The sequence below is a fragment of the Miniopterus natalensis genome, chromosome 7 (assembly GCF_054644295.1).
Source record: "Miniopterus natalensis isolate mMinNat1 chromosome 7, mMinNat1.hap1, whole genome shotgun sequence".
Lineage (NCBI taxonomy): Eukaryota > Metazoa > Chordata > Mammalia > Chiroptera > Miniopteridae > Miniopterus > Miniopterus natalensis.
In genome coordinates, this window is record NC_142087.1 from 16612076 (window position 1) to 16631157 (window position 19082).

At 49.1% G+C, this 19082-nt stretch overlaps 1 protein-coding gene across 1 annotated transcript; it reads left to right on the forward strand.

Annotated features, from left to right (window-relative positions):
• Nucleotides 1-211: 211 nt before the first annotated feature.
• On the forward strand, nt 212-18782 carry TGM6 (transglutaminase 6). Its single transcript, XM_087819292.1, has 13 exons — nt 212-266; nt 619-792; nt 1357-1599; nt 2319-2437; nt 3780-3908; nt 5349-5526; nt 6076-6214; nt 8730-8833; nt 8911-9156; nt 14113-14454; nt 17017-17171; nt 17432-17565; nt 18629-18782. The coding sequence occupies exons 1-13, from the start codon at nt 212-214 to the stop codon at nt 18780-18782; spliced, it is 2172 nt and encodes a 723-aa protein (XP_087675418.1).
• Nucleotides 18783-19082: the final 300 nt, after the last annotated feature.

Genomic DNA, 19082 nt, shown 5'->3' on the forward strand with positions numbered 1-19082 from the left:
ACATGCATGCTCCCAACCAAAGTGGAAAGACAGGATGGCAGCTCTGTCTTCTTATTCCTGCTCTCGTACTACAAATGAGTGTCCTTTTACAGTCCGTTTAATGCCACGTTTTCTGCATTTTTGTCTTTTTTGTTGGTAAATTCACTGTTTAAATGACCCCCAGCCTAGTGCTGAAGCGCTGTGTAGTGTTCCTAAGCACAGGAAGGCTGCGATGTGCCTTATGGAGAAAGCATGTGTGGATAACCTTCATTCAGGCATGAAGTATAGTACGGGCGTCCATGAGTTTAGTGTTAACAAAACAATAATATATTAAATAAGGTGACTTTTAACAGAAACATACACTAAACAAGGTTATGTATTAATTGGTCTATGAAAAAATTGTGACAAGAGGCTCCCAGGAACCTGCCCTATACTTTCCCTGGAAGCGGTGTCCAGCACTCACTAATTCAGCATTCACGGAGACCTTATAGAACATAACTACCACAAATAACCAGAATCTACTGTATGGGAGAAATAGTGGCTGCAGGAGCACGTGACTGGCAGGCTGAAGCAGATGGAGGGCATGGATGAGAAGCGTGCCAAGGGCTGGGCTCATCTCCCTCTCCTCTCCCTGCTCAGGGATCAGAGTCACCGAGGTGGACTGGCAGTGGCCAAGGAATGGTGCTGCCCACCACACCCAGGAGTACCCCTGCCCAGAGCTCGTGGTTCGCAGGGGCCAGATGTTCACATTCATACTGGAGCTGAACCGTCCCCTGGACAGCAAGGACACCCTCATCTTCACGGTGGAGACAGGTAACTAGCTCACCAGCAACCTCCACTGGTCCACAGTCAGAAGCACCTGTCTTGTGACCAGTGACCTGAGACCCTGTGGTCATCAACCCAGACTTGGTGGGAAACAAATCCTTATAGGTGGGCTGAGCCTTGAATCCTGGAAACTTTTGATGACAGCTTTCTGGGGATGGCTAGGAGGTGCTTCCAGCAGACAGTGGGATAGATAAGATGGCAGCTCTGGAATCCTGGGAACACCAAGGATCCCGAAGCTCCGGAAGGTATGGGAAATCAGCAGGCAATTTTGGAGCCCATACTTTTCTTTCCTGGACAGACAAAAAGCAGACTTTGGTCTCAAAGAGTCCTGTCACTTTCTCTGAGGTCCAGGAGGTAGGTGGGAGTCAGGACAGCTGAGAACCCCATTCTGCCGCTGGCCCACCCTTGTCTTGGTCAGGTCCTTCCCTGCAACAGTGTCCCAGCAGTTCAGAGAGCGAAGGCCTCACTTCCAAGCAGGCAGCTTTCCTGCTTCTCGGGAGCTGGGTTTCCTAGAGGTGACTGGGCCTCCTGATTCCCTCTCCTCTCCTCCAGGACCCCAGGCTTCTGAGGCTCTCTGCACCAAGGCTGTGTTCCAGACGTCGGAGCTGGAGGTGGGAAATGTCTGGACAGCCGTGAAGGAGGATCAGCAAGGGAACACAGTGACCATCAGTATCACCAGCCCGCCCGATGCCGTCATTGGCCGCTACCAGCTGAGCACCAGGCTTTCTTCCCGCCGCAAACACAGTGACCGGCAGCTGGGCGAGTTTGTTCTTCTTTTCAACCCATGGTGCCCAGGTAGGAGCCACCAAGTCCAAGGCAGAGATTTTCCTGGAAGTTGTCCTAGAGGAGGGCCTGCCCTTAGAGGGGGCCTTGGAGGCAGGTTAATGCACAGGGAGGTAAATACCAAGAGCTTGGTGAGAGCCAGGCCTAGGCAGAGGTGGGCACGGGGCAGAGGAACCTGGTAGCAGGTGCTTCACAGCCTATGCCAGCTGGGCAGGAATCTGTGGTTTCTGATGTGCAGAGGCCAGTAGCAGGGATGGGGCCTGGTGGCAGGAGAGGCCCAGGAGTGGGTAAGAGCTGGGCTTCAGCCATCAGACAGCCTTGGTTCAGTCCCAGCTCTGCTTCCGTCTATGAGCCTCAGTTTTCTCATCTGTAATGCGGGAATAACAGTGCCTACCTCTTAGGGTTATGGTGAGAATTCACAGCACTAATGCTTGTAATGTGCAAAGCACATCATAAGGGGTACTGGGGTTAGTATTCCTATTAGTATTTAAGAAATATGAGGCTCCTGTTTGCACAGGTAGGGTCACCCGAAGACATCGGGACTCCTAAAATCCCTCAGTCTTAGGCTAGGTTGGGGTTGGTCCCTGCCTGGGGAAAGATCGGTCAAGGGAATGGAGCCTGGCCTCAAGGCAGCCCAGCAAGCCCCTCTTGGCCTCTCCTGCCACAGTCAGCCTCCCGACACCACCCTGCAGCTGATCCCTGAGGTAGCCCCTTTGACTACTGCTTTTCAGAGGATGACGTGTTTCTGGCCTCAGAGGAGGAAAGGCAGGAGTACGTGCTCAATGACAGCGGGATCATCTTCCGAGGCGTGGAGAAGTGCATCCGAGCCCAAGGCTGGAACTACGGGCAGGTCTCCAGGGGCACAGGCCACAGGGGGACGTGGGCTAGGGCATGCAAAAGCTCAACCCAGGAGCCCTTTTGTCTGCTCACTTCTTCCCAGGAGGGACAAACTGTCTGACTCTTAGAGCAAATTCATTCATTCATTCATTCATTCATTCATTCATTCATTCATTCATTCATTATCTACTATTAGTTGTGTCAGGGCCTGCGCTGGGACCTTCGGAAGGCAAATGCTTTGGATATAATTTGGAAACAGAACGGGTCAGTTTTGCGATAGAAAGATAAATAGCTTAGATCAAGGGTTCTCCATCTCAAGCCTGCACAAGCATCACATGGAGGGCTCCTTAAAACACACAGATGGCTGGGCCCCACCCCCAGAGTGGCTGATTCATAAAGGGGGGTGCTGAGAATTTGCATTTCTAACAAGTTCCCAGATGATTCCATTGTTGCTGGTCTGGGGCCACACTTGAGAGCCACTAGCTTAGGTAAATAGTTACAATACAAGGTGCAATGGGCAGAGGAAAGTCAGGGTATAGAGATGGGAACAGAGGAAGTTCAGAAGAGCGTGAAAGAAAACACCAACTCGGGGATTGGGACTGTGGAAGGCTGCATGGTATTGGGGCTGGGTGTCCAAAGTTCAGTGGGATCTGAATAAGCAGGGGGGAGAGCAGACAGAACAGCATGGAGGTGGGAAGTCAGAGGGTAGCTGAGGCTCTACTAGAGGAGTTCTGTCTGCCTGGGCTCCTGGTGCCCAACCAGAAGGGTGGCCAGGCAACTGAAGGACCTTGACTGTGGGGCTGCAGAGTGGGAGTGGAAAGCATGTGGGGCTCAGGGGCTAGGCAGGGATGATATACTGGAGAGTTTAGGATCCACCTAAGGAGTAACCACTTCTCAGCATCCACCTCTTATTGCCATGTGAGAAAGTGAGGGTTCCCAGACCTTCCAAATTTTCAGAGACTAGAAATTTTAATTTGTATGTAAAAATCTCCCAGTTTTTAAATGAATCCCCCAGTTTGTCAATTAATTCAAAAGTAGTTGAAAAAATTATAAAACCCAAATGAGTATGCCAGTGGCGTCAATGTGACTCCAGAGCCATAAGTTTACACTATTTACAGTGGGGAGCTGTGGGGGCTAATGAACAGGAGAGAACATGATTAAGGCTGAGCTTCTGGTTCCTGAAGACTCTCTAAGGAAAGGTTTCTGAGACTTGGGGACCCTCTGTGGTGTCCCTGGGGGGATAGGGGGAGGCAAACTCCCCTGCACAACACAAATGACTGCCTGGGTGAAGGTCATGGGAGGGTCTGGAATATGATTGAGGCCCTGGCCCCTAAGCACAGCCTCTCTGGGGACAGTTCGAAGAGGACATTCTGGACATTTGCCTCTCCATCCTGGACCGAAGCCCCAGTCACCAAAATGACCCAGCCACCGATGTGTCCTGCCGCCACGACCCCATCTATGTCACAAGGGTCATCAGCGCCATGGTGAGGAGCCCCACCATCCCTGCATACACACTCCCTCATGAATCCCGGCTAACCCCAGGGTCACACCCAAGTCACCTCTTGTTTAATTTTCTACTGCTGCCTAACAAACCACCCCAAAACTCAGTGGTGTAAAACAACCACTTATTATGCTTACAATTTTGCAGATCAGGGACTTGGGCAGGGCACTGTAAGAATGGCTTGTCTCTGCTCCAAGATGCTTCAACAGGGGTTGTCTGAATGGCTGCAGATGTCTGGGATGGTTTGATGGGACCATATATCTGGGCCCTTGATTCTGGCAGCCAATGTGTCCCTGGTTCTCTCCCATGCCCTGTCTGCTGGAGCTGGAATGTGAAGATGGCTTGTTCACTCTCATCTCATGTCTGGCCCTGGGCTGGGATAGTGGGAAGAGCTGGGGCTGGCCAGTCATCACTCTCTCTCTCCATACAGCCTTTCCACATGGCTAGGTTGAGCTTCCTCAAAGCATGGAAGTCTCTGAGTAATCAGGCATGACACCTGGCTTCTCCCCAAGTGATTGTTCCAGAAAGAGGGAGAAGGAGCTACCAGTTGCATAAGAGCCTGGGCCTGGAACCTGGCATAGCATCATTGTACCATAGCCATTGGTCAAAGTAGTCGCAGGCCAGCCCAGACTGGGGGAGAGGGTACACAGACCCAACTTCCCGGGGGGGGGGGGGCGGGCCACCATTGTTACTCTATTATACACCACAGTCCTTCCTCCTCAAAAAGTAGCCAGAGGGCCTTGTAGCTCTCTCTAAGAAAAAAAGTGTTAACATCAGCAGGTAGGTACCATGCTTCCAAAAATGGACAAAGCTGCTTTTCTCAGACTTGATACTCTCAATTCCCCAAGAGGTTAACACCTCAGAGAGATGTTAGAGCACAGAGACTCAAAAGCAGTGACCAGTTCTGACAGTAGAGCACTATGGCCCTGGGGGACAAGTCCTGAACTCCTTTTACTAACTTGCTGTGTAATCTGAGCACAGATTAACCGCTCTGAATCTCTCTTCTTTTTTGTAATCTGGAAAAAAAAAGGAAATAGAACCTATTTTAATAGAACCTACTTTAAGCAGGTTAAAGCATGTGCCCAAAGCCTTTAGAATAGTGCCTGGCACACACTAGCATTTAATGAGTGTCAATTGTCTCTATAATTATTACAGAACCAACAATCCCCCAAAGTACACCATTTAAAACAGGAAATGCTCTAAGACTATAGATAACTTTTAACAACAGAGTATCCCACTGGAAGGTAACGGAAAGTGATAAATGTCAAAGGGTAGATATTTTAAGAGAGTAGATGACCAATTTAAAAGTAAGGGGTGACCACATAGGCCTGGGTGGTCCAAAGATGGAGGTAATGTTACGATGGTGAGGTTGCCGAAGAGGAGAGCCCTGCCCGGTGGTGGACCCATGCCCTCCTCTGCCCAGGTGAACAGCAACAACGACCGGGGCGTGGTTCAAGGCCAGTGGCAGGGCAAGTACGGCGGCGGCACCAGCCCGCTGCACTGGCGTGGCAGCGTGGCCATTCTGCACAAGTGGTTCAAGGGCAGGTTCAAGCCAGTCAAATACGGCCAGTGCTGGGTCTTCGCTGGAGTCATGTGCACAGGTACCCAGGGAAGGAAGGTCCCCAACCCTAGGCCAGCTCTCTCATTTGCGTCCATTTGCATATATTTGCATAGACCCTCTTCTCCATCCAAAAAACCCCCAGTCTTTCTTTATTGGTGATGGGGAAATAGAAGTCTGGCTAATGAAGAAAAAAACCAGATCATTCATTTACGAGACTGTTGATCATTTATTTTGTAGAAGGAGCCCCACCTCCCTCTGCCCTTGAATCCTGTGGCCCCAAGGCCTCCAGCCCCCTCCCGCTATTACGTGGCTGTCACGTGGCTTCCAGGTCCTGCCAGCCTTGGAGTCAGTCTGTTCAAAGGGGGTGCTGGGGGGGCAGTAATGTCTCCAGAAGTCCCCTGAATGTACAGGAGATGGTGGTGTTTCTGAGAATGGAGACGGGAGCCTCGGTCCTGACAGAGTAGACAGACAAAGACAAGGAGGAGCCTGTCGCCTGAATGAGGGGGGCGGCCAGCTGGGGGAGCCAGGCCCCTTCCCAATCCAGGGTCCTGGCCTGCTCCTGGAGCCTCACCAGCCTCCTGCCCTTCAGTCCTTAGGTGCTTAGGGATCGCGACACGGGTTGTGTCCAACTTTAACTCAGCCCATGACACGGACAGGAATCTGAGTGTGGACAAATACGTGGACTCCTTCGGGCGGACCCTGGAGGACCTGACAGAGGACAGCATGTGGTGGGTCCCAGGGGCTCCCTGAGGCAGACTCAGACCTAGAGCTCAGCTCTCCTGAGTCAGAGTCAGTTCTGGAAGGAGAGGCACCCTGGGGTGGGAGGGGTGGTGTCAGGAAGGTTGACTCTGCTGAGATGCACGAATCTTTGGACATGTGACTCAGAGGTCACAGGAGAGGCTCAAGGTCTGACTGCCTTGAACCCCGGGTCCTCCCTCTGTGGGACAAAGCCCTCCCCAGAGTCCTGTGACAGGGGGGCTGAGATTCCCTCCTCACAGTTATCACGTCTCTGGGCACATGCTGAGTGTCTCAGGTGGAAAACAACCTTCTTTCTCAGGTCAAACAAAACTCTTCCCACAAAACTTTAAAAATTAATTTTAAGTTAATTTTTTTTAATAGGAAACACATTCATGTGCTTTCAGGTACAAAATGGGTTGCAGTGCTAAGTCTCCCTCCCACCCGGTTCCAGCCTCGCTGTCCTCCCAGGGCAGCACTGTGACTAGAGAGAGGCTCTGCAGACACAAGAACATACACCTCGCTAGTCCCTTGCACACCTGCTTTTTAATATTCGCAGCATTATGTAATAAGGCAGACCTCGTTTTGTTGCGCTTCCCTTTATTGTGTTTCACAGATGTTGCTTTTTATTTATTTTTTTAATATATCTTTATTGATCTCAGAGAGAAGAAGGGAGAGGGGGAGAGGGAGAGAAACATCAATGATGAGAGAGTCATTGATCAGCTGCCTCCTGCGCACACCCCACTGGGGATCGAGCCCGCAACCCGGGCATGTGCCCTGACTGAGAATCAAACTGCGACCCCCTGGTCCATATGTTGATGCTCAACTGCTGAGCCATGCTGGCTGGGCCACACATGTTGCATTTTTGACAAATTGAAGGAAGACCCTCTATCAGCAAAAAGATCACAACTCCTTTTATTGTGATATTTCACTTTATTGCAGTGGTCTGGAACCAAACCCATGACGTCTTTGAGATATGCCTGTACTGTTCATCTTACTCATACATTTAACAATTTCATATCAATACATTCAAGATTTCCTTATTTTTTGTAGTATGTAAAATAATATCACACTAGTATGTTCCAGGCCCAGTTCTAAGTGCTAGACATATACTAACTCACTTATTCCTCCAAACAACCTGTGAGCAAGCTAGCATTATTATGTCTATTTTGCAGATGAGGAAACCAAGCACAGAGAGGTTAAGTAGGTTGTCTACAGCCACACAGCTAGTGAGTGAACCAACAGGGATATGAACCTGATCTGCCTTTCAATTGTATGCGAAAAATCACTGTTTATCTAACCATCTCACACAGATGGACCAGACGCCTGCCTTTTATAGACAAGGCTTCAGTGAATAACCTTGTCCAAATGTCTGTTCATATGTGTGCGAGTTGTCACACAAGTCAACTTTCTAAAGGGCAGGGAAAACCGTGAAGAGCGTATGATACAGAACACAGACAACGCTGGTCTTAGAAGGTCCTCGCCAGCCCCGGAGAATGTCCAGGAGCCCTTCCCCAGCCCATCTCCAGCCTCCTTCGCCTCTCTGCCTCCCTTCTCCCTTTTCCTGCTCTTTTCACTTCTCTTCACTCCCTTTCCCTGCAGGAGCACCACAAAAATTACATTCTTCTTTCCTCGTGCAGAAGGGACAGCCACTTCTTTTGGATGCTGGGGCCTCTGTCACCATGCAGATTATCACTGTCCTCCCTTTTGCCCCCAAATGCTTATCAGGATATCTTCCCAAAGACCATTACTTACCTAACAAGAGTTCGGAGACCAGCTGTAAAGAGGCCACATTGGGCCAACTAGGGTTTCTCTCTGCTGCTTCCTGACTGCGTGACCCTGTTTCGCCTTTCCTAGTCTCGTCGTTAACATAGGAAACTTAAAATAAAACCCAAGCTCCTTACCAAAGCCTGCAGAACTCTGCATGATCTGAACCCCACCTACCTCCCATGCTGGCTGTAGCCCAGAGATACTTACATGTTTTCTGTTCCTCGAACACACTAAGCTTTTTCTTATCTCTAGAGCCTTTGCACGTGCTATTCCTTCTGCCTGGAACACTGTTCCCTCCACTCTTCCTATGGCTACTTCTTTCTCCTTTGAGTCTCATCTTAGATGTCACTGAACTACAGTAAGTCTCCGCAGTTATTCTGTCTCAGGCCCCTGTTTCCACAGCATGTACTGTTACTTGCATTTGTTTTATTTATCTGTTTACTTGATCTTGCCTATCTCCCCGCCTGTCTCCTTCGTTAGGATGTAAGCTGCATGTGGGCAAGGATCTTCTATCTTATTTGCAGCGGTGTTTCTGGTACCTTTGAACATCAGGTTCTTGCTACACACCCTCCACACACACACATACAAACATGTTCTCATCAATACAGTTGTGTGAATGGTTCACAAGATTCAGCCACAGCACTCTTGCAGAGCACTGGCCCAGGGACTGGTTGCACTAGGAACTTCCCCGCCCTGTGCTCACAGTAGGCCACTCTGCCCCATCCTCTCTCGTGGCAGGAATTTCCATGTCTGGAATGAGAGCTGGTTTGCCCGGCAGGACCTGGGCCCCTCTTACAATGGCTGGCAGGTTCTGGATGCCACCCCCCAGGAGGAGAGCGAAGGTATGAGCTCGGCCGGGTGGGTCCCAGACCCCTGCTTTTCCTCACCCATGCTGCTCACGCCCACCCCTCCTGCCCAGGCGTGTTCCGGTGCGGCCCAGCCTCGGTCACTGCCATCCGTGAAGGCGATGTGCACCTGGCCCACGATGGCCCCTTTGTGTTTGCGGAGGTCAATGCAGACTACATCACCTGGCTCTGGAATGAAGATGATGACAGCAGGGAACGTGTATATTCAGACACGAAGAAGATCGGGAGGTGCATCAGCACCAAGGCTGTGGGCAGTGACTCCCGCGTGGACATCACGGGCCTCTACAAGTATCCAGAAGGTAGGGGCAGCATAGTGGCCTCCATCAGCCTCCGCAGGTGACCTGTCTGCTGCAGAGGGACAATTGTGGGCGGCCAGGGCCAGGCCCTTTCCTGTATGTTCTGGTGGTGACAGCTTCCTTCAGCTCTGTCTCTGTGCTTTGAACTATTGCCTTTAGCTTCTATTAATAGCTTCCTCTGTTTCTAAGATTTTCCATATTTAATAATAATAATAGCTACATTTCCTTGAGCACTCACCATGTGCCAACCACTGCGTAAGCTATGTTCACGCATGATAATAATTACTATAAACAATGATGACAATAGCTGGTATTTTTTAATTGAACATCTAGCATACTTACACTAGGGCCCAGTTCAATAATAATAATAATAATAATAATAATAATAATAATGATAGCAGCTCCTGTTTATCATCTGTCAAGGCCTATGCCATGGTCACTAATTTGTGGGTCACTGGTTTATTGAAGAACCTGTACTGGTTGGGATACAAAAGCAAGACAGATATACTTTTCTATTAGCTGCCTCCAGCTATCTACTTTAAAAATTGCCCTTTCCCACTGAATAACAGGTCTCTTAGCAATGCCGTGATCTTATCCATATATTTTCAGCCACTTCTGCTTGTTAAAACAATGTTATTCAAGTAACTAAGACTGAAGTTCAAACTCGAAGCAGAGCTTGTCTGAGCACAGGCTATAGCAGTGACCAGGAAGGCTACTGTAGGGAGCGGCACAGCCTCCACCCCTCCTTTGTCTACTCTCTATGCAGCTCTGGTTGCATATTGGAATCAGCTGGGGTGCTGTTTTACGATATAGATAAAAACAACAATTACTTGTTTGCTCAGGATTTTGTGGGTCAGCACTGTGGGCAGTGCTCAGCTGGGATGGCTCGTCTGCTCCACATGCTGTCTCTGGGATCGCGAGTATGCCTGGGGCTCAGATGGAACTGCCAGGTTGGTTGGGCCTGTCTCCCCATGTAGCCTGTCGTGCGCCAGTGGGCCAGCGCTGGCTTGTCCACATGGCAGCAGCTCAGCCAGAGCTGTGAGAACTGAAGCTGCAGGATCTCTCAAGGCCTCACTGAGAATTTGCGCCATGTCACTTCTGCCACATTTGATTGGTCAAAGCCATAAAAGAGGCCACCCCAGATTCAAGGGGCAGGAAGTAGACGCCACCTCTTGATGGGAGGAGTTGCAAAGAAAGTCATTTTTAATCTACCACAGAGCCCCACTGTACCCCTGACTAATTGAATCACAGACTCTATAGGGTGTGACCCAGGTATCAGGACTTTTAAAAGCTCTCAGGCGATTCCAATATGCAGCCAATATAGAGCGTCAGGCTGAGGAGAGGGAGGCGGAGGAGGGAGAGGAGAGGAAAAGCAAAAGCCTCTGACTTCCCCTGGTGAGGATTCCATGCCCCTGGGTGGCAGGTGCTCCTAGTGGAGGCTCTGAGGACAGGCGAGGGCTCCACTGCAGCCTGTGCCATCGGGACTCGCTCCTGGGCACTGCTGGCCTCTTGGGACATTAGCCCCTCTTTCAGTGGATCCCTTCCCACCCCACTGGCGGTCACACGCTTCCCTCTGATTCACGGTAATTTTGCCCCCAGGTCCTACAGGGGTTTTACAGGGCTGTGGCTCCCACAGTCATCTAGATCCTGTGCCCCACTCACAGGCTCGGTGGGGAGAGAGTTCTTGATGGGCTGTCCACCTGCCACCTCCCATCAGTTCTCTTCTCCCTGCTCAGGTAACACAGCTCAGAAAGCAAGAAAGGACAAGTAGAGCTCCCACAGCAATGAATGCCAACTTCCCCTTCCAACATGTCAGAGCTAAAATTATAAACTTTTAAAAGAAAACAGAGGAGTTAATCTTTGTATTCTTGCGTTGAACAAAGCTGTTTTAGATATGATATCAAGAGTACAAATGATAAAAGTAAAAATTCGACTTCAGCAAAATTAAAAACTTGTGCTACAAATTATCAAGAAAGTGGAAAGCCCACAGAATAGGAGAAATGTTTGTAAATCATGTCTCTAATAAGGGACTTGTATCCACAATATACAAAGAATTCTTACAACTCAATAATAAAAATATAAATAACCCAATTTTTTAAATGGGAGAATGATTTGAATAGATAACTCTCCCAGGATGATTTACAATTGGCCGATTAACACATGAAAAGATGCTCAACATCATTAGTCACTAGGGAAATGCAAATCAAAACCACAAAGACATGTCTCTTCACACCCACTAGGACTGCTATAATCAAAACTACATATTATATGTGTTGTTGAGGATGTGGAGAAACTGGAACACTCATACATTGCTGGCAGGGATGCACGGTGGTGTAATTGCTTTGGAAAACAGTTTGAGAGTTCCTCATTAAAAAAACAAAAACAAAAAACAGCCCAGCCAGCGTGGCTTAGTGGTTGAGCATCGACCTATGATCCAGGAGATCAAGGTTTGATTCCTGGTCAGGGGACATGACCAGGGGTGTGGGCTCGATCCCAGCAGGGGGCGTGCAGGAGGCAGCCGATCAGTGACTCTCTCATCACTGATGTTTCTCTCTGTCTCCCCCTCCCTTCCTCTCTCTGAAATCAATAAAGACATATTTAAAACAAAAAAACAAAACAGTTACCAGGCAACTCAGCAAATGCACACCTACGTATATACCCAAGGGAAATGAAAACAAATATCTACTCAAAAACTTGTAGAGGAGCATTCATAGCAACATTATTCACAAAGCTAAGGAGTGAAAACAACTTGTTAAGTGAAAAAACTAGTCACAAAAGACCACACATTGTATGACTCCTTTTATATGAAATGTCCAGAACAGACAAATTAGAACTTAGATTAGCAGTTGCCTAGGACTGGGGTCCCAATGAGGAGAAATGGGAAGTGACTGCTAATGGTGATGGAGTTCTTTTGGGGGGCGTGAAATGTTTGAAAATTAGATTATGGTGCTGGGTGCACAACTCTGTGAACATACTAAAAACATGGAGTGTTATTCCTTAAGTAGGTGAGTTGTGTGTTATGGAATTAGTATATTTGAAAAAAGCTGTTTTAAAAAATCAGGTGGTCAGGAAAGACCTCCCTGAGAAAGTGACAGTAGAGTCTTCAGCAGAGAAACGAAACATTTTCATAGTAGAAAATATTATGAATACATTATGGAGTAAAATGCAAAATTCACATACATCTTAATAATAAAACATGAAATGTTAAAGAACCTTTACCTCCACATGGTTGCCTCAAGCCAAGGTCCCACCGTATTGAGGAACCTTGGGGGGAAGTGTCAGGGAAGGAGCTGTGTGGGAGATCGCATGCCACAGGTTTCAAGAAGGGAAGTGGGCCCATCAGATTTGGATTTCTGAATAATCAGGATGGTGAAAGGCCTGGAGTGGCGGTGACACCTACATTTCCAGGATGGGGGGGAACATTCTTGACCACTGTACTCAGTGCCTTGCCTGTGGGTCTCCTGTCTCCACTACACAAATGGAAAAACTAAGGCTCAAAGGTGCTAAGTAATAAAAACAGTGATAAAAATTCACTCTACCTGGTGGCAAACTGACCTGATGACGCTATTTATATGGTGGTCTGACGGGAGAAGAGGGCAGATTCTAGAGAGATCAGTGAGGGTGCTGGGCAGGCCTTGGTGACAGCAGTTGTGGGCGGTCAGGGTGAGGAAGCGTCTGGTGAGGACCCCAGTTTCTGCTTGTGCACTGGGTGAATGGAACCACGCTGAGTGAATCAGTGGGCGAGTGGGGGCCATTCGCTGACTGAGGAGTGCCGTCGGGCAGAGGGCGGCAGGTTTGGTTGGACCTGGGGCACCTGTGGGACTTCCTGTGGGCAGGGGTTGGGGGGAGGCTCTCCAGTTAAGCGTATTACTCTGAGGGGTCAAAAACAGGTCGGTACTGGTCCTGGCCGGGTGCCTCAATTGGTTGGAATGTAGCCCCTACACCAAAATGTTGTGGATTCAATATCTGGTCAGGGCACATGCCTAGGTTGGGGGTTCAATCCCCATTCGGGGCGCATATGGGAGGCAATCGATCGATGTTTCTCCCGCTCACTCTCCCTTCCTCTCTCTAAAAATCAATAAGAACACATCCTCAGGTGAGGATTAGAAAAACAAAACAGGTCTGTGCCAGCAACACAGAAAGTGGAAGCCCAGGGGTCCTAACTCACATGTCCTCAGGAGCCTTGCAGATGGCACCCCCTGAGAGCAGCAGGCCAGCGGGCAGAAAACATGGAAAATGTGGTCCAGAGGGAGCACCATGGCTCAGCCCTAGAGCACTGCTGCCATCTAGAGCGAGGAGGGAGCAGGATTGGCAACATGAGATTGGGGCCAGACCGCCTGGCTGCAAACCCTGCCTTCCTTCCAAGCCGCTTTATATCTCCTTGCCTTGGGTTCCTTTCTGTTAAATGGGATGATAAGAGTGCCTACGTCCTGGGAGGGGCACAGCACCCAGAGCTGTAGTTTCGGTCTGCAGAAGTGTCAGCTATCGTTTCCACAGGAGACTTCAGGCCCAGTTGTCAGGGAAGCTACAAATCTGTATTGTTATGGGAAATTTCCCGATCCAAAGTTGTTGGCAACTGACCAAAAAGTTATTTCCCTGGCCAGGTCCGGTACCCAGTTGGCTAGAGCATCCTCCTGATACGGAGGTTGCGGTTCGATCCTGGTCAGGGCACATGCAAGAAGCAACCAGTGATGCATAAACAAGGGGAACAACAAATCAATGTTTCTCTCTCTTCCTCTCTCTCTAAAAAAATCGATAAATAATTTTTTTTTAAGTTATTTAACTAGTCCAGAACCAAACACAACACATAGGGCTGAGGTCTGCTTATGGCCCTGGGCTGCCCACGTGAGATCTCCCGCAGCCCGGTAAATTAAAGTGGTGGGGCGGTGGGGGGTTGCCTGGAGGAGAGGGAAATGACAGAGGTGGCCCTGGGTCTCAGAGATGTGCGCTGCCCCGCAGGGTCCCGGAAGGAGAGGCAGGTGTACAGCAAGGCGGTGCGGAAGCTGTTCGGCGTGGAAGCCTCCGGGAGGAGGGCCCGGGTCCGCAGGGGCGGCGGCCGCGGGCTCTGGCGCGACGACCTCCTGGAGCCCGCCACCAAGCCCAGCATTGCCGGCAAGTTCAAGGTGCTGGAGCCGCCCATGGTGGGCCACGACCTGAAGCTGGCCCTGTGCTTGACCAACCTCTCGTCCCGGGCCCAGCGGCTTCGGGTCAACCTGAGCAGCGCCACCATCCTCTACACCCGCAGGCCGGTGGCCGAGATCCTGCATGAGTCCCGCGCAGTGCGGCTGGGGCCCGAGGAAGGTAGGAGCGCCCCCGCTGGGTGGCATCCGGCCCTCGGAGGGGTGAGACGGCTGGGCATCCCCTAACCCTACGTTCACTCCCAGGAAGAAAAGTCTATTCCTAGCGTTTGCTCGGTGCCTTGCCTCTCGGCCACACTTTCCAGAGGAGAAAACTGAGGCTCAGAGGGCAAAATAATGAGAATAGTAATAAAAGTCCACGACCATCTGGTGGCAAACTGACCTAATGGTGGGAGGATTTATAGTCTCTATCAAATCAGTATAAATATTTACATGCCAAATAAACACCAGCTGGGGGCACTTCATAATCTACGGGAAATGCCTCGAGTTGGCTTTCTGCAGCCCAGGTGTTCCGCGTGAGCGGGGCAGACCAGTACGAGGTGTTTATTACGTGCTCACACGTGCCAGGCCCCGGCCAGAGGATTCAACTCACACCCAGAAAGGTGACCTCACACGTCCAAAGTCACACAACCAGTGTGTGTAGGGGCAGGACTCCAACCAGCCTGGCCTTAGGGATACGCTTCTGACTAAGAGCCCAGGGCAAGAAAAGCCAGGGCGCATTCGCTCGGCTGGGCCTGTCGCCCGACTGCGGGCCTTGGAGTCAGGTCAGGTCAGGCCCTGGTGGGTCAGGTCAGCCCGCACCAATCACACCGAATGGGACTAAGGGCACATTTGCCTCAAATGCACCCTTGGTACTTTGAACCGAAATAGAATGACTTCAGTCCTTTGGGAGATTTTTGCACAATTTTAAGTGACTTTATTCCAACTGCTTTTTAAAAAAAGTATTTCAAGGATTTTTTTCATAATCTTTAAACATAGCACATCCTATATGATTGACTAAATATATCCCATCTGATTATTTCCTCTTTTCCTACTCTCCCTCCCTCCCTCTCTGTCTCTCTCTTTCTCTCTCTATCTCCCTTCCTCTCTGGCTCCTCTCTCTATCTATTTTTATCTATCTGTATCTATCTACCTACCTCCTGGACTCTAAGGATTCAATTAAACAAAGAAATTGTTCCTCTGGGCCATTTTCTGGTGTGAAACATGTATTTTGACAAGGCGTGAAAACATGGGAAGGAGGTGTCATTTAATTTTCACAAACTCTAAATTGCACTTTATAATGAAATATTAATTAACATATACTTTCTCCTGGCTTTTAGCAATTTTTTTCATATTAAAAATAATGCATATTCATTAACAATTTAGAACACACAAGAGAAAGATCACCTATGATCCTGCCCCCGACCTACAAATTAACATATTTTCCTTCCAGATTTTAATGCCTGTTTGCTTTTTGAAAAATATAGTTCTCATTATATTGTGAATACTCACTGGTGCCCTGCTCTTTTCACTTTATATTGTAATTTAAAATGTTTATGCCTTTCATTAACATCATTTTAATAGATGTGTAATCTGTAAATAAATATATGGTGATTTATTTTTCCCCCCTCTTTTGGGTAGTTACTAGCTTACTGAAATTTAAAAATATAAACACTAGCCCTGGCCAGTGTGCTCAGTGGTTAGAGCATCAGCCCAGGCACCAAAGGGTCACAGGTTTGATTCCCGGTCAAGAGCATGTACCTGGGTTGCAGGTTCGATAACCAGCCCTGGTTGGTCCCAGTCGGGGCATGTGAGGGAAGCAATCAATTGATGTGTCTCTCTCACATTGATGTTTCTCTCTCACATTGATGTTTCTCTCTCTCTCTCTCTCTCCCCCTCCCTCCCTTCTACTCTCTCTAAAAAATCAATGGAAAAAATATCCTCAGGTGAGGATTAACAACAAAAAAAGAAAGCAGTGGCAATAGAGCAATAGAGGATGGTGGGGCCTAGGACGAACTGAAAAGGACATGGTACACCTAAATAAAAATATGTATATGGTGGTCAAAAAATAGCCCAAATATGACTGACAGTCATAATCACAAGAAGGGAATACATAGGCAGGGTGTTTGTGGCTGGTGAGAGAAACAGAGATGGCCAGGACCACAGGAGCTTAGAAGGCAGAGGGCAAAGATCACTGGGTGGGGGTATCAGTGAAGGTTTTTCATAATTAGTGGGGCTGATTAGGACTGGGCCTTAATGGGGAGGGAGTATGTAAAGAACTGTGAGGAAACTGGCCTTCTCCCTGGATTGGACGCTTGAGACAGGTCTTTGGCTTCCCTCTTCTCTGTATCTAGCACACAGTAGGTACTCAATAAACAGTGAGTGAATTCCTGATGGGATGAATGATTGATGAACTGAGAGATTTCCATCTGGAATGACTAGGCAAAGTTGAAACACATCTCCAGGAGTTCTTGGAGAAACAATCTGGTGTCATGGTAACTGACTGGCGTGGATTTGAATTCCGCCTCAATTTAGCTCCTTGATTCACTTGCCAGGTGACATTGGACAAGAAATTACCCTCCCTGAGCCCTAGGTTTCTTCATCTGTGAACTGATAATGTCTGCCTCGGGTTGGTTGCAATGACCAAAATGAGTATAACTGTGAATTGAACCTTCCCTTCCTCCTTCTGGGTTCCATTGAAAAAGAACACTGGATCCCCAACTACCACCTCTGCTTTCCATTCCAGAGAAAAAGATCCCAATCACAATATCTTACTCTCAATATAAGGAAGGCCTGACAGAGGACAAGAAGATCCTGATGGCCGCCATGTGCCTTGTCACCAAAGGAGACAAGCTTCTAGTAGAAAAGGACATTACTCTGGAGGACTTCATCACCATCAAGGTGACTCCTGTCTGCATCCACCACCCTGTTCCTGGCAGAACTGAGGGAGGAATCAGAGGCTGGGGGGTCTGTGCCTTTGGCTCCAACTTCAGCTCTCAAGGCTGGGAGAGGTGGCATGGACACAGAGGGGTGGGTATAAGGGTGGAGCTCTGTAACTGGGTGTGTGAAAGCAGAGGATGCCCCGTCCTCTGACCCAGCCAGGACCATGGGTTTCCTGGGGAATGGGGCCGAGGGATGATTCATGAGTATTGCCCCTCCAGGTGCTGGGCCCGGCCATGGTGGGGGTGGCCGTTGTAGTGGAAGTGATGGTGGTCAACCCCCTCTTGGAGAGAGCGGAGGACTGTATGCTGATGGTGGAGGGCAGTGGCCTTCTCCAGGGACAGCTCAGCATCGAGTAAGTGTCACTCTGGGGGGGGCGGGAAAAGGGGGGGGCTGCCTTCCTTATAAGATGGGCCATAGAGAAGCTGCTGGTGGGGCAGTGCAGGAGAGATTCTGGACCCCCCGAAATTAGACACACCTGCTTTCATTCATTCATTCATTCACTTATTAATAATGTAATTCACCCGCTCACCGTTCAGATTTTTCACTTATCCATTTATTCACTCACTTTTATTCATGTTTTACTCATACCTTCACTTATCTGCTCAACTGAGTTTTCACTGGTTCATCTGCTCATTCCTTCTTTAATTTGCTCACTCATGTACACAGTCACTCTCACATTCACACACATTCCACTCATTTATGCACTCATTTATTTACTTACTTACTCTCAATGATTCACTCACTCACTTGTATGGTCCTTGACCATAGTGGCCTTTGCTCTGAGCGACATGTCAACACCAAGATGAAGAAATGAAGTTCCACCTACAGAAGGGCTCTAGAGACAGATGGCCCTTCAAATAAGGACAGTGATTTATGCAGAGGGGTGGCTCCTCAAGGTCTGGGGAATCAGAGGCAGCCCTTGAGTGGGGGTCAGGTGAGACCATGGAGAAGCCCAGGTGGAGCTGATATTTGAGCTGGGTCTTAAATGATGAATTGAGAAGCTTTTCAAGTATCAAGGATAGAGGGCCTCCCAGTCAGAAGTTTCCATGGGTGGTGTAGTCAAGGAAGGTCTCCTGGAAGAGAAACTTGATCTTGGCCTTGGGTCTGATTGAAATAAGAATGGCATCCTAGGGAGGGAAGAACAGTGCAGAAAAAAGGGGCCTGAAAGAAAAAGTGTAAGATATGTTCAGGGGACAGGGAGGAGAATAGCCTAGCTGGCTGGGAAGAATGAGAAGTGGTGGTAGGGAAGATTAAGTTGGAAGCATTTTAATGGAGCATATTAAGTTGGAGGCTTGAATGTCAAGCCACAAGGTTTGACCTTGATCTTGAGGGTTCTGGAAAGTCATGGACTGGCATGCCAGGCTCAGGAATGAGAGTGGGCTGACGGTCTGCCTTTTCCTTTCCCCTTTCCCCAGTGTGCCCAGCCTAGAGCCGCAGGAGAGGGCCTTGGTCCAGTTCAACATCACCCCTTCAAAGAGTGGCCCAAGGCAGCTGCAGGTGGATTTTGTCAGCCCCCACTTTTCGGACATCAAGGGCTTTGTGATCATCCATGTGGCCACAGCCAAGTGATGGGCCACAAAGGGATGAGTGGAGGAGATGGCTCTCACTCCTCTCCTGTCCACCTCTTTGCCCCTGCCACATGGAAGCCAGGAGCCCTGGGTTCCAGTCCTGCTTCAGCTTCTGCCCCTCTGTGAACTTGGGGCAAGTCCCTTCCCTTTTGAGCCTTGGTTATCCTATCTGTAAAAAGAGGTTAGACTCAGCAATCCTTAAACTTTTGGACAATGGATTATGTAGGAAGCCTTTACCACCTTCATCTCATCACCCTTGTTGCTCGAAGGCTGACGGATCGAGCATCAGAATAACACCAAC

What these genes read in the sequence shown, in the direction of transcription:
- TGM6 (XM_087819292.1), top strand. Translation starts at nt 212, where the DNA reads ATGTGCCTTATGGAGAAAGCATGTGTGGATAACCTTCATTCAGGCATG. An exon ending in CAAGGGTCATCAGCGCCATG is followed by an intron (nt 3,909 to 5,348) that starts GTGAGGAGCCCC and finishes TCCTCTGCCCAG; the next exon opens with GTGAACAGCAACAACGACCG. An exon ending in CTGACAGAGGACAGCATGTG is followed by an intron (nt 6,215 to 8,729) that starts GTGGGTCCCAGG and finishes CTCTCGTGGCAG; the next exon opens with GAATTTCCATGTCTGGAATG.